This window comes from Chiloscyllium plagiosum, unplaced genomic scaffold, assembly GCF_037043375.1.
Source record: "Chiloscyllium plagiosum isolate Xiang-an unplaced genomic scaffold, Cpla_swu_hap1 HiC_scaffold_31, whole genome shotgun sequence".
Classification (NCBI taxonomy): Eukaryota; Metazoa; Chordata; class Chondrichthyes; order Orectolobiformes; family Hemiscylliidae; genus Chiloscyllium; species Chiloscyllium plagiosum.
Genome location: NW_028270169.1, coordinates 53,720,692 through 53,736,239, shown reverse-complemented (window position 1 = coordinate 53,736,239; position 15,548 = coordinate 53,720,692). Strand labels below are relative to the sequence as shown.

The window sequence follows — 15,548 nt, the reverse complement described above, 5'->3', positions numbered from 1 at the left end:
AAGATCAGCCAGTGATAGCAAGTGAAGCCGAGAGTCAACGTACAGCTCAAATTCTGTAAGTTAGCAAAACAAGTTTCACGCAGAGTCTCACGAAAGGAACTTCAAAAGCTTCGGTCAGGGAAGAGAACTGAGTGAAAGACTCTCTCTGACCTCACTCCTGCTCTATCAGCACATTTGTGAGATTGAGCTGGGCAATGTCACAGGAGAGTGTCACAGGAGAGCTGGAAGTAAAGATGGTTGTTTGACAGTGAGAACCCGGGTAGACCATGATATGTAGGAGTCAAGGTTAGAGTGGTGCTGGAAAAGCACAGCAGGTCAGGCAGCATCTGAGGAGCAGGAAAATCGACGCTTCAGGCAAAAGCCTCATTGCCACAAAGGCTATGGAGGCCAAGTGATTGACTGTATTTAAGAAGAGATAGATACAGAGGAACCTCGATTATCTAGCATTCGATTAAGGGAATTTCAGATTATCTGAACAAGATCCCAAATTCCTGATGCATGCCTAACAGTGTTATCCGGCATCGATTGTCCAGCATTCAATTAACCACACAAAATTCTCCTCGCCCGTGTCTTTCAGAGAATTGAGGATCCTCTGCAGATAGGTTCTTGATTAGTAAGAGGGTTAAGGGAGAAGGCAAGAGAATGTTTTAAAAATCCATTTGTGGGATGTGGGCAGCACTTATTGTCCATCCCTAGTTGCCATTGAGAAGGTGATGGTGAGCTGCCTTCTTGAACCGCTGCAGTCCATCTGCTGTGGGTTGACCCACAATACCACTAGGGAAGGAACTCCGGGATTTTGACCCAGTGAAAGCGAAGGAATGGTGATATATTTCCAAGTCAGAATAGTGAGTGGCTTGGGAGGGGGACTTGAAAGTGGTGGTGTTCCCATATATCTGCTGCTCTTGTCCTTCTGAATGGAAGTGGTTGTGAGTTTGGAAGGTGATGTCTGAGGATCATTGACACATTTCTGCAGCACATGTTATAAATAGTACACATTGCTGCTACTGAGCGTCGGTGATGGAGGGAGTGGATACTTGTGGATGTGGTGCCAATCAAGTGGGCTGCTTTGTGGATAGTATAACGCTTCTTGAATGTTTTTGGAGCTGTACCCATCCAGGCAAGAGAGAAGTAATCCATCACATTCTTGACTTGTAATGGTGGACAAACACTGGGGAGTCAGGAGGTGAGTTACTCACACAGTATTTTCAGCCTCTGACCTGCTGTTGTAGCCACTGTGTTTATGTGGCAAGTTCAGTTGAGTTTCTGGTCAACAATAACCCCCAGGATTTGACTGTGGGGGATTCAGTGGTAGGAACAGTATGGAATGTCAAGGGATGGTTGTCTCTTATTGGTCAGCAAAAGTGGTACTGCAGATCCTGGAGATCAGAGTCTAGATTAGAGTGGTGCTGGAAAGGTACAGCAGATTAGGCAGCATCCAAGAAGCAGGAAAATTGACATTTTGGGCAAAATCCCTTCATCATGAAGGACCTTTTCCCAAAACGTCGATTTTCCTGCTCCTTGGATGCTGCCTGACCTGCTGTGCTTTTCCAGCACCACTCTCATCTTGCCTCTTGGTGATGGTCAGAACCTAGCATTTGTGTGACATTAATGTTAATTGCCACTTAGCCCAAGCCTGGGTATTGTCCAGATCTCGTTCAAATGCAACATGGACTGTTTCAGAATGTGGCTAAGAAACATCAGCTATGATTAATTGGCAGAATAGACTTAATGGGCTGAAATGGCCTAATTCTGCTCCTACATGTAGAAGCAGGCCATTCAGTCCATACCAACCCTCCAAAACAGTGTCCCACCCACTCACCCTGCATTTCCCATGGCTAACCCATCTTGCTTTGCCCATTCTCAGATACCATGGGCAATTTACCATGGTCAGGGTTAGAGTGGTACTGGAAAAGCACAGCAGTTCAGGCAGCATCCCTTCATCAGGAAGGGCTTTTGCCCGAAACGCGATTTTCCTGCTCCTTGGATGCTGCCTGAACTGCTGTACTTTTCCAGCACCACTCTAATCTAGAATCTGGTTTGCAGCATCTGCAGTCATTGTTTTTACCTAATTTACCATGGTCAGTCCACCTAATGTGCACTTCTTTGCGTGTGAGAGGAAAAACCAGAGTACCTGGAGGAAGACACAGGGAAAATATGTGTGTGTGTGGACTTTGCACAATCACCCGAGAATGGAATTGAACCTGGGTCCCTGGTTCTGTGAAGCAGCAGTTCTAACCACTGAGCCACCGTGCTGCAGAGCAATTCATGTAAATTAAGTAAAACTGAAATACTTGAACAAACTGGCTTGCCATTGATGTTAAATTTGGACAAGATTACAATCCCGGCCTATTCCAGTTCCACGTGTGACAGAGACTTAGGGAACTGATGGATGAGCCTGTACCCACCCCCTACTTCATCCAAGTCAACGAAAGACTTGGACAGTGTACACCCACCATCTACAATTCCTAATGGGCCCTCACACCATGAAGTGCCTAGCAGGAAAGAACTAGAAAACTGTTGCAGGTGGTACCAGTGAAAAGCCGCATCATGTCTTGAGTGTAGAAATTCTACAGGGAGTCTTAGCTGGGAGTGAAATCAAGCACCTCCTCCCTCCTCAGAAAGGAATAGCATAAACAGCTTAAAAATGAAATTATAGTCAGTGAGCTTTTGGGGAAATTCTGATGTTCACGCCAGACCACCTTTTCAAAAAATGGGATTGGGATTTCTACAAACACGTTTCCATGAGGTTGACCTTTAAATCTGAGAAAGACAAATGCAAATATTGTAACACTGAGCAGAGATTTAGGAAGCCACATATGTATGGGGTTAAAAGCAGACCCTCTGGCACAATAATGAATCAAAATGATGTACACAATGTGGCTAGTTTTCTGAAGGGGGCAGAGGTCAGGAATTGTTTCTTCAAGGTCCCACCTAGAAAAGTACGAGGATCAGCTTTGAACATTTAAACTTCAGAAAAAAATAGGGTGAAACGTGCAAGTTGGAAACGTGCTAGCATTGGCTGTTGAATGTGTAATTTTCAGAGAAGTTGCTTTTTTGAAGAATTTACTCAATGGGTACAGGCATTGCTGGCTAGGCCAACATTTAAGTGTCAGTGGTAGTTAACTAGTGCATACACAAGACTGAGTTAAATATCTTCAAGATTTTATCATTGCACCTACATTGCTGCAATACGAAATTGTATAAAATACAAACTCACTATTATTGTACTTCTTATTTTTAATCTTCAGAAAAGACATATATGAATAACTCTGAGGAAGATGAAGAACCAGATTATATCAACACCGTTCCTTGCCCATCTTTGTAAAGGTAAGACAATCACTCAGATTTCGGACCAAACGGACTGGCTCAGCCTATTTTGCTACGCTAAATCTAACAAGTAGAGATGTAGTAAGAATGTTGAAAATGAAACAGCAAGAACATTCATATGGAACATGAATATGATGGAACTCCTCCCACCAACTCCTGCCTTTGTAGAATTAGCTTCCTGGAAATCAATGTATTATCCATGGTCTGAAAGTGCCTTGGGCAACAAACACTGACCACTGCGTACAGAGTACAACATAATGTTGCAATAGTTGTATTTCAAGAGACATTTGATTGCCTTCTGATGAATGCATGCTGAAATATAAGGAAGCATCTAATATGCAAACTACGTAACCTTTTATTCGTCAGAGACCAAACCTGGGCCCATGAATATAGGAACAAGGAATTAGGAGCAGGAGTAGGCAATTCAGCTCCCTGAGCCACTCCATCATTTAACATGATCATGGCTGCTCTTTTCCTGGTCTCAGCTCCAATTTCCTACTTTCTCCCCATAGCCCTTTATCCCACTTTTCATCAGAAACATACCTATTTCTTTCTTGAATTTGTTGATTGATTCTGTCCCCCAATGCACTCTGGGACAGTGAGTTATACAGCTTGTTGATTGATTCTGTCCCCCAATGCACTCTGGGACAGTGAGTTATACAGCTTGTTGATTGATTCTGTCCCCCACTGCACTCTGGGACAGTGAGTTATTCAGCTTGTTGATTGATTCTGTCCCCCACTGCACTCTGGGACAGTGAGTTATACAGATTGGGAGAAGTAGTTTCTCCTAATCTGAGTTTTGAGCCTATCTCCTGTCACTCTATATCTATGACAACTTGTTTGCAAATTTCTCACACAAGGGAACATCTGTTCAATGTACGAGGGTCAACAGTTATATAGAGTGGGAAATTTAGCAGAATTTCTTTTACCTAGATAGTGGTTAGAAAGTGGAATTCAGAAGCAGATGGAAAAATTGAAGCCAAGAACACAGATGCACTTAAAGGGAAGCTAAATAGGTACGTATCAGAAGAAGGAATAGAGAATAGAACGATATGCTGATGAAAAGCAGTGGGAGGAGGCTTTTGTGAAGCAGAAATATCAGCACAGACCAGTAGGGCTGAGTTGTCTGTTTCTGTGCTTTTAAGTTCCATGCAAGATCAGAACTTTTGATGCTTAGCTGTCTCTGGGAAACAAAGGAGGGATCATGTCATAGTGAAGACAGTAACAACAAAAGGTGAATGAATCTGCAATTCCAAGCAGAAAAATACAGCAAATGTATTTTACAGAAGCAGAAATCTGAAACCTATCCATTTTTCAGGTGCTGATTTGATGCTTCCAAAGTCGTGAAAGGTTATTTCTTGTGTTACATTGCAACAAATGTGTGTTTATATAGCACTTTTAACCAAATAACTTGCCAAGACATCTCAAAGGCAAAAGTGAGAAGCTAATCTCAGGTCATACTATGTCTGAGCTTAAAGAAGATGGGGAACAGAAAGATGAGAGAAGAGTTCTGTAGCCTGATGCTTAGGGAGCTGGAGGCAGTGACTCACTACTGGAGCAAAAAGGACAATTTACAAAAAGGTTACAGCCAGATAAATTTAGAGCTGGGCAAAGGCTAAGGTTCTGAAGAGACCGTACAGTGTTTTGTACTGTTCATATGAGTGCCATAATGTTTAAAAATGATTAGGATGATAGAATAAGACTTCTAGCTTTATAATTGAATGGATATTTATACTAAACATTTGTCCATATTATTTCCTTTAGCATACAGAAATCTGGGGAAAAGATCTTTACGATTAAGCTTTCCGCAGTCGGTGAAGTTCGCTGAACACAAATGGACTGTCAAAGAAGGAGACAGTCTACAAACCTCTGGGGAATTCCTTCCTTTCTCCCAATGCAAGCTTTTTTTGTGTTTCTTAGTTCTGCTAAGAATATTTACAGCATCCACGGACATTTAGCAACAGTATCTATTAATTTATTTCTGCACAAGAATCACATTCTAATGGTGCACTTTCCCGCTGAAACATGTTAATTCTAGTGTTTCAACAACATTTTCATCTCAATTGGAAGATTTTAATAACTATGTTCCATATTGAACATAGTCCTGTGCCTGCTTTGGAATTATTTAAGTGATACCATTGTGTTTCTACTATGGCAACCATTCAGGACTATCTTTTTAAAATTCACAACTCAATTCGCAAACTCTGAGAATGAGAAATAGCATTTCATTACTTGCACAATCATTTTTAAAATTAAATTATTGTATCTGTTTATTGAATTTAAATTGCCTTAGATTGAAGGTGAATAGTTTAGTGTCCCAGACTCTACAAATTAAACGAAAGTTATTGAAGAGCATCAGAGCTCTGCCGGTATTTTTTAAAACTGTGCCTTGTATTTAGCCCTTCTGTATCAGTGATGCTGACTGAATAGCACAGAATTTCATCCAGTATTCAGGGTCATGCAGTTCTAAAGAGTTTGGAAGCTATTCTATGGATCAGAGGAAATTTCTGCACCAATTTATATTAAGCTGTTTTGTTCATACGTGTACTGAATGTTGTTCAACATTTTCCATCTTGTATATTAAATGATTAAAAACATTTCCTGTCAGGATGGTCTGATGCTGTGCCAGTGGGGCAGATTATGAGTGAACTAACCATCTTGCAGATGCACTTAATGTAGGGCTCATTACTTAAGCAGACAGCCAGTCATTAAGAAAGATGATCCAGATCAGATCCATTTCATACATCTTTTGGTACATGCAGTGGACTGACGATTGCTTTCTTTTTCCACAAAAAGCTACTGCAGGGTTTTCACTTTTCAAATTGTACAATAAATGGGTAGTTTGACTTTATGTAGTGTCGTGTTGCCAAGGATTGAAACAGAGAAATTTCTGGTGAGGCTGAAAACCATGAGCTGATTGAGAACCATAGTCAAGCACGAAACCACCATCTAGCACAATGACCTGACCTTGAGAGTGATAGGTGCTGATGGGTGTACATGGCATGGCAGTGTGAGGCTGCTGAATAGTGGTAGTGCCAACCCTTACCCTCATTCATTACCTAATAATAGACCAACACAGATCAGAAGTATACAAATACAGTGTCTGCCATCATACTTAACCCCAAGATGAGCTTCCAACTGGTGTTTGTATCATCACTATTTTCACCTCTAAGATCATCCAGTTGTACCTACTGCTCGTCAGCTGCTGAAACTCTCATTCATTGCTTTGTTATGGCTAGACTTGACAAAAGTGAAATGTTCCTGGCTGCTCTCCTACACTACCTTCGTAAACAAAAAGGTCGTCTAAGGCTCTGTCCCAGCTTACATCAAGTCTCATTTCACTTATCACCCATGTCTGCTGACTTACATGGATCCCAGTCAAGCAAAATCTTGACTTTAAAATTCTCGTTCTTTGTTTCAAATCTTTTCATGACCGACCTCTCCATCTGAATTCCTCCAGTCTCGTTGACATGGCCTTCACCTGGGATCATCCTCATCTGTGGGACTCGCTCTTTTTATTCCTTTAACAATTTCTTTTAAAATTTCAGAAGTGTTTGGACAGTTGCCTTGAGATTGTGGCCATAGTGGTACTATCATTAAGTCCAGAGACCTGGGTAAATAGAATCTTGGAGATATACAGCACAGAAACTCTTTGGTCCAGCTTGTCCATGCTAACCTGATCTGGTCCCATTTGCCAGCATTCGGCCATTATTCCCCCAAACCCTTCCTATTCATATACTCATCCATATGCCTTTTAAATGTTATAATTGTACCAGCCTCCACCTTTTCTTTGGTAGCTCATTCCTGTGTGGAAAAGTTGCCCCTCAGGACCCTTTTAAATCTTTCTCCTCTCACATTAAACCAATGCCACCCTAGTTTTGGACTTCTGCAACCCAGCGGAGAAAACCTTGTCTATTTGCCCTATCCATACCCCTCATGACTTTATAAACCTCTATATGGTCACCCCTCAGCCTTCAATGCTCAAGGGAAATTAGCCCCAGTCTGTTGAGCCTGTCACTATTGCTCAAACCCTCCAACTCTGGCAACATCCTTATCTATTCTGAACCATTTCACAACATCCTTCCTGTAGCAGGGACACTAGTTGCATAGAGTGTTCCAATAATGGCCTAGCCAATGTATAGCCGCAACATGACCTCCCACCTCCTGTACTCAGTGCTCTGACCAATAAAGGAAAGCATACTAATTGTCGCCTTCACTATCCTATCTACCTGAAACTTCACTTTAAAGGAACTATGAACCTGCACTCTAAGGTCTCTTTGTTCAACAATCCTCCTAAGGGCCCTACCATTAAGTGTAGAAGTCCTGCCCTGATATGCCTTTCCAAAATGCACATTTATCTAAATTAAAATCCATCTGACACTCCTCAGCCCATTGGCCCATCTGATCAAGATCCCTTTGTACTCAGATAACTTTCTGGAGTTACAGGTTGAAATTCCACCTTTAATTCAGTTTTCAAAAAGAAACTTAAGTGTCTTATGTGGTGTGGCATCTCGATTTTGCTTTAAAACGCTGGGAAATTTTACCACAACTTATTGAAAGACGTAAATGTGCTATATCAATGTAGAAATGCTTCAATCATTTTAACCAAGTCAGCATTAATTACTAATTCTTTTTGTGTTCAAAGTTAAAAATCACACCATGTCAGGTTATAGTCCAACAGGTTTACTTAGAAGCACTAGCTTTCAGACCACTGTTCCTTCATTGTGATGGCTTTCAAAAACCAACAATGGAAATTACATAATTAGTGAAGTCTATCAGGACAGCTCAGTGAACTGCATGCTGTGTTGCCAAAGTATTGTTTGTTGCAGGCTCAATGGACTACCTTGCTGCATGTTTGGAGATACTATTACCTTTAAGGTACATCTTTTTTTACCAGGATGTTGCCTGGTCTGGAGGGAAGCTCTTATAAGGAAAGGCTGAGAGACTTGGGTCTGTTCTCATTGGAAAGAAGGCGGCTAAGAGGGGATTTGATGGAGACATACAAAATGGTCAGAGGATAAGATAGGGTAGACGGTGAAAGTCTTTTTCCTAGGATGATGACGTCAGCTTGTACGAGGGGGGGTAACTATAAATTGAGGGGTGATAGATTTAAGACACATGTCAGGGGCAGGTTCTTTACTCAGAGAGTGGTAAGGGCGTGGAATGTCCTGCCTGCCAATGTAGTTAACGCAGCCACATTAGGGAGATTGAAACAATCCTTGGATAAGCACATGGATGATGATGGGATAATGTAGGGGAATGACCTTAGATTCACAGGTTGGTACAAGATAGAGGGCCAATGGGCCTGTTCTGCATTGTATTGTTCGATCTTTGTCAAAAATACAGTAATTATGTATTTTCATAGTCATGCTATTTTATTACTTGAGTTATGGTATTGGTGAGATGGGTGGGAGAAATCTCTTTAGTTGCATTTTGATAACTTTGTACTTTAAGCAAACAAAAACTAAAAATGCCATCGCTATTTTGCTACTGATGTGCATTGTACAAACATGGTGATCGAAGTCGAATTGTATTGTGGAGATTTTCTGGTCATTGATTGATGATGTAGAACCAGGGTTGGATAGGACTGAATTGAATTTGTTTGTAACTCTGGCTTCCATTCGACACCCTACAATTTATTAGAATGAAAACCTTTTCAGAGAAATCATAGAAACCCTACAGCGTGAAAACAGGTCATTTGGTCCAACAAGTCCCCACCGACCGTCTGAAGTATCCCACCCAGACCCACTCCCCTACTCTATATTTCCCAATTAATGACCTAACCTAAACATCCCTGAACACTATGGGCAATTAAGCATGGCCAATTCACCCTTACCTGCATATCTTTGGATTGTGGGAGGAAACCAGAGCATCCAGAGGCAACCCATGCAGACACGGAGAATGTGCAAACTCCACACAGTTGCTCAAGGCTGGAATCGAGTGCGGGTTCCTGGCGCTGAGACACCAGTGCTAACCACTGAACTCTTTTGGTTAGTAGACCGAGCTGAATTGTGGTTCTAAATATGATTGGCATATTGTTGAACAAAGACAAATTTTGTCAAAGTTTTTTGTCTGACATGCATCAGGACCATTCACACAAAAATGCCAATGTAAGATGAAACCAACATGTGTATTATGAGATATGAGTGCTGATTGACATGGAACATAGCACACATCATGGATTGGTTTGAAGCTGTGATGCTGCAAAACAAGTCAGCCTCTCAATGACATTGCTAGATATAAACAATACTTACATAAAACTGGTATCTACATTAAGGATAATACAAACCTCAAACTTCCAATCTACTGTACCTAGAATGTTAGGATGTAGGTTTGGGACTTAGCCCACATGGATTTTTCATTCTGGATAACAGGAAAGCGATGTTAGATTTACAGTCCCAGTGCAGTGCTGATTTCTCTCACCTCTGGCTCTTGCAGCTGATTTCAGCATATAATTAATGTCTGCTTGCTCATTGACCAAGAAACAGTATAGGTCGCTATGGGACCTCAGGCAGAAAACAATTAAGAGGTAAACAATTAGCAAATAATTTGATGGTTCAGTGTTTCACAGTGTTGTACTTTTTCAGGTTTGATAATAAAAGAAACGAGAGGAAAGTTGTAAATGTTTCAATACCACATGCCCCTGCATGTTCGGACATTCACTTTACAATCATAGCCACCATGACTCGCTTATATCGAGACCCAAAAACAATCTGCTCCTCGACAGAAGCCTTGGCCTCATGAGTATTACTTCAAGTTAGACCCAAGGGTATTTGTGTGACCTGGAGAAACTGTAATAGGAGGCAAAACAGAGGCTGCAGATGAAGATCTTCTGACTGCCAAAGACAGCCAGCATAAGTTCCAAACAGGTTTTAATATTTTCTAGGAGAAAGTGAGGACTGCAGATGCTGGAGATCAGAGCTGAAAATGTGTTGCTGGAAAAGCACAGCAGGTCAGGCAGCATCCAAGGAGGAGGAGAATCGACGTTTCGGGCATGAGCCCTTCTTCAGGAATGAGGAGGGTGTGCCAAGCAGGCTAAGATAAAAGGTAGGGAGGAGGGACCTGGGGGAGGGGCATTGGAAATGCAATAGGTGGAAGGAGGTCAAGGTGAGGGTGATAGGTCGAAGTGGGGGTGGGGGCAGAGAGGTCAGGAAGAAGATTGCAGGTTAGGAAGGTGGTGCTGAGTTTGAGGGTTGGGACAAGGTGGGGGGAGGGGAAATGAGGAAACTGGGGAAATCTGAGTTCATCCCTTGTGGTTGGAGGGTTCCTAGGCGGAAGATGAGGCGCTATTCCTCCAGCTGTTGTGTTGCTATGGTCTGGCGATGGAGTCCAAGGACCTGCATGTCCTTGGTGGAGTGGGAGGGAGAGTTGAAGTGTTGAGCCATGGGGTGGTTGGGTTGGTTGGTGTGGGTGTCCCAGAAGTGTTCTCTGAAACGTTCCGCGAGTAGACGGCCTGTCTCTCCACTATAGAGGCCACCACATCGGGTGCAGCGGATGCAGTAAATGATGTGTGTGGAGGTGCAGGTGAATTTGTGGCGGATATGGAAGGATCCCTTGGGGCCTTGAAGTAAGGGGGGAGGTGTGGGCGCACGTTTTGCATTTCTTGCGGTTGCAGGGGAAGGTGCCGGCAGTGGAGGTTGGGTTGGTGGGGGTGTGTGGACCTGACAAGCGGGTCACGGAGGGAGTGGTCTTTTCGGAACGCTGATAAGGGAGGGAAATATATCCCTGGTGGTGGGGTCCGTTTTGAGGTGGCGGAAATGACGACGGATAATATGATGTATATGGAGGTTGGTGGGGTGGTAGGTGAGGACCAGTGGGGTTCTGTCCTGGTGGCGATTGGAGGGGTGGGGCGGGGCTCAAGGGCGGAGGAGCGGCAAGTGGAGGAGATGCAGTGGAGAGCATCGTCAATCACATCTGGGGGCAAATCGGGGGGAGGTCTTTGAAGAAGGAGGCCATCTGGGTTGTTCGGTATTGGAACTGGTCCTCCTGGGAGCAGATGCAGCGGAGACGAAGGAATTGGGAATATGGGAAGGCGTTTTTACAGGGGGCAGGGTGGGAGGAGGTGTAGTCTAGATAGCTGTGGGAGTCGGTCGGTTTATAGTAAATGTCCGTGTTGATTCGGTCGCCCGAGATAGAAATGGAGAGGTCTAGGAAGGGGAGGGAGGAGTCTGAGACAGTCCAGGTAAATTTGAGGTCAGGGTGGAAGGTGTTGGTAAAGTGGATGACCTGCTCGTGGGAGCACAAGGCAGCGCCGATACAGTCATCGATGTAGCGGAGGAAAAGGTGGGGGGGGTGGTGCCAGTGTAGCTGTGGAAGATGGACTGTTCCACATATCCTACGAACAGGCAGGCATAGCTGGGGCCCATGCAGGTGCACATGGCTACTCCTTTGGTTTGGAGGAAGTGGGAGGATTCGAAAGACCCCAACTATCTGTGGCTCAACACTTCAACTCCCCCTCCCACTCCAAGGACATGCAGGTCCTTGGACTCCTCCATCGCCAGACCATAGCAACACGACGGCTGGAGGAAGAGCGCCTCATCTTCTGCCTAGGAACCCTCCAACCACAAGGAATGAATTCAGATTTCTCCAGTTTTCTCATTTCCCCTCGCCCCACCTTGTCTCAGTTCCAACCCTCGAACTCAGCACCACCTTCCTAACCTGCAATCTTCTTCATGACCTCTCTGCCCCTACCCCCACTCCGGCCTATCACCCTCACCTTAACCTCCTTCCACCTATCACATTTCCAACGCCCCTCCCCCAAGTCCCTCCACCCTACCTTTTATCTGAGCCTGCTTGGCACACTCTCCTCATTCCTGAAGAAGGGCTCATGTCCGAAACGTCGATTCTCCTGCCCCTTGGATGCTGCCTGACCTGCTGCGCTTTTCCAGCAACACATTTTCAGGTTTTAATATTTGACTTCTTCAAACTAGCTTTGCCAATGACAGTCATTGAGACAGGCCAGAGTTATGTGCAAGCCACAGCCATAGAAAATGGAGTCAAAGGCCATAGTTTGTATCCACAGCAGGATGTGTTCAGCTCTTCCCTCAAAAATACTCCAGCGATTATTCATCACATAGAATTTGCAACAAAGTGAATCAGATTATGTTCACACTCCACAGAAGACTACTTTTTAAAAATTCCTTTACGTTTTGGTAACCTTTCTGGCTTACCTGAAATGGAGCTATGTTACTCACCCAAACCATGTGATATGACAATAAGTTGACATTTCTAACAGTGTGGAGATTTTTACTGAATCATGTTTGATAAATGTCACTGTCGCTCCCATCATTTGATGTTAGTACTGGCACACACCCATTCCATGTCACCAACTGTCAGAGGAACACCCCAGCCACTGAACTACACCATTCAACATGGAGTATGCAAGAAATAAAAACTTATTGTGAGGATTTCCACCCCCACAAATTACTTCAGGCATCATCATATGTACATATTCCAGCATTCCTGCACTTGATACTACTCCAGCCTATTCCTTTACAGCCCAGATAATCACATCAGGTAATTCCTTACCTACTTTGATTCACATTAATCAATGTCAGATTGAGGCAAGTAAAAGAAAGATACTGCAGATGCTCGAAGATAGATAAAAACTTGGCATTTGAGAAACTCAACAGGTCGGGGTGCATCAATGTTGCAAAACAGAATTAAGGTTAAGTGTGATAGGACTTGTTCAGAACTGAAAGGGACTGGAAATTGTTTTTTAAAAAACGTTGTTGACAAAAGGGAGCAGCAGTGAGTGGACCAGAATGGGATGGTGCCCAGCGCAAAAGACAGAGGGTTAATGGTGTATATGGGCTTCACTGTGAAGATCAGTACTTTGTGGAACAACTCTGTTCGGTCACCATTCTTCCAGTTGCTTTCCATTTCAATAAGTCATCTGGCTCCTATGCTAACTTTTTGTTCTGGGTCTGTTAGTGTTCCAATGAAGAGCAATGCAGAACACCAGCTCATTTTTCACTTAGACAGTTGAAAACCTCTAGGACTCACTGACATCAATAACTTATTACCTCTGTTTCCTAGTCTGATTTCTACATCCACCACTATTTGGCTTTACTTTCAGTACAGCAGATCCATTGCCTTCCTTTCATTGCCATTTCACATTTGTCTCTGCCACTCCCTCTGCCTTTTGCTCTGGCCAATCTCACCATTTGTTACCCTATCGTACCCCCCATCAACATTAAAACCATTTTCCAACTCCTGATAAGCTAACTTATCAGGCTCAAATCCTAATGTCTGTTTCTCTCTGCACAGATGCTGTCAGATGTGCTGAGTTTCTGTAGCATTTTGTTTTTATTTCAGAGAACCCATGTAGTATAATCACACTCTTTGCACAGAAATCACTATTTTGACCCAAAGATATCAAAGCCAGGTAATAGCCTATGCCAAGAAGTTCACATCTCCTGATTTAATTCACACTTGTAGGGTGCCAAATATTAGGAGATCACAGCTCAAGTGCTAATTAGCCAGCTTGGAAAAACAATGCAGCTAGACTCAGGAATACACAACTATAATTTTAACAGCTGCTTTTGAAGGTGATGGTTTAGTGTTATTATTGCTAGACTATTAATCCAGAGACCCTGATAGTGTTTATAAGGACCCAGATTTGAACTCTGTAATGGTGGAGTTTGAATTCAATAAAAATCTTGATTAAGAGTCAAGAGTGTGATGCTGGAAAAGCACAGCAGGTCAGAAAACATCAGAGGAGCAGGAAAATCGCCATTTCAGACAAAGGCCCTTCATCAGGAAGTTCCTCAGGAAGGGTTTTTGCCCGAAATGTCAATCTTCTGCTCCTCTGATACTGCCTGACCTGCTGTGCTTTTCCAGCACCACACAGAACTCAAATCTCCAGCATCACTTTCGCCATCTTGAATTAAGAGTCTACGATGACCACGATTGATTGCCAGCTCACAATGCCCTTTAGGAGAGGAAACCTGCCATCTTTATCTGGTCCGGCCTCCATGTGACTGCAGACCCACAGCAATGTGTTTGATACTGAACTGCCTAGCACCAATTAGGGACGGGGAATAAATGCTGGCCTAGCCAGTGATGCCCACTTTCCATGAATGAATGAAGGACAAAACAAAAACTTCATAAATTGGTTCATGACTGCATTTCCAGCATTTGTTCCAGTATGAATTGTACCTTTCTCCAAAACTGATTGTCAACAAATACAAAAAAAAAGTTGCCTGTACATCCCTGAGCATAGATATTGGTGACGTTAAAGTGCTGTGAATCATCAACACCTTCAGATTAAAAAATAACTGGTTTCAGCATATGAGCTTATATCCGTGGCAGTGTAGAAATGCAGTTAGCTAGAATGTAAGTGGCCTCATGAGGTGCTGTCGCATACATGGGGCCATTTGGGAGATGTAATTGGGACCAGTGACAAAACCAGAAAGCAGTGATGTGAAGATATTCTGCCAGGAATTCACTGCCAATTCACCTAAACAGACATGAATTTATTTATTGAACACCTGGAGCACAGACAATACAATAGCAGAGCTGTTTTGTATCTCATTGGTCACGTCAGTATCTTTTCCTGCCAAGGAACTTGCACTGGATACACAACATAATCTGGAGAATAGAACATTGTAATGCACTCACTGAAGAGGCAAATCAAGATTTCAGTGAAAACAGCAGCCTCCATCTTGGAAATGTAGGAAAGTTTTTTTGCTATAGGTTAGACATTATGAAATTGGATAGGGTGCAGAAAAGATTTAAGGGTTGTTACCAGGATTTGGAGGGTTTGAGTTAGGAGAGGTTGGATAGGCTCGGACATACTTCCACTGGAACATAGGATGTTGAGGGGTGACCTTCTAGAGGTTTATAAAATCATGAGGAACATAGATAAGGTGAATAGCAAAAGGTCTTTTCCTAGGAAAGGGACACAATTTTGAGGAGAAAGATGTTAAAAGGGACATGAGGGTTAACTTTTTCACAGAGGGTGGTTCGTACGTGGAATGAACTGCTAGAGGAAGTGGTAGATGTAGAGACAGTTACAACATTTAAAAGACATTTGGATAGGTACATGGATAAGTGATGTTTAGAGGCATATGGGCCAAATTCAGGCAATGGGACGAGTTTAGAAAACCTGGTCAGCATGAACAAGCTGGAATGAAGTGTCTGTTTCTGAGCTGTAGGGCTCTAATTGTGCACTCTCAGGCTATTTATTTCACTGTGAAAACACACACATTTGCACCATA

At 43.1% G+C, this 15,548-nt stretch overlaps 1 protein-coding gene across 2 annotated transcripts in view; it reads left to right on the top strand.

Annotated features, from left to right (window-relative positions):
- LOC122564161 (linker for activation of T-cells family member 2-like) overlaps positions 1 to 5,926 on the top strand; it is a 72,890-nt gene extending 66,964 nt beyond the window's left edge. For both annotated transcript variants that reach the window (XM_043718808.2, XM_087977545.1), the window contains exons 12-13: positions 3,249 to 3,327; positions 5,092 to 5,926. In XM_043718808.2, the coding sequence (XP_043574743.1) occupies positions 3,249 to 3,325 (77 nt within the window). In that variant the 3' untranslated portion in view covers positions 3,326 to 3,327; positions 5,092 to 5,926. The remainder of the gene's footprint in view (positions 1 to 3,248; positions 3,328 to 5,091) is intronic.
- Positions 5,927 to 15,548: the final 9,622 nt, after the last annotated feature.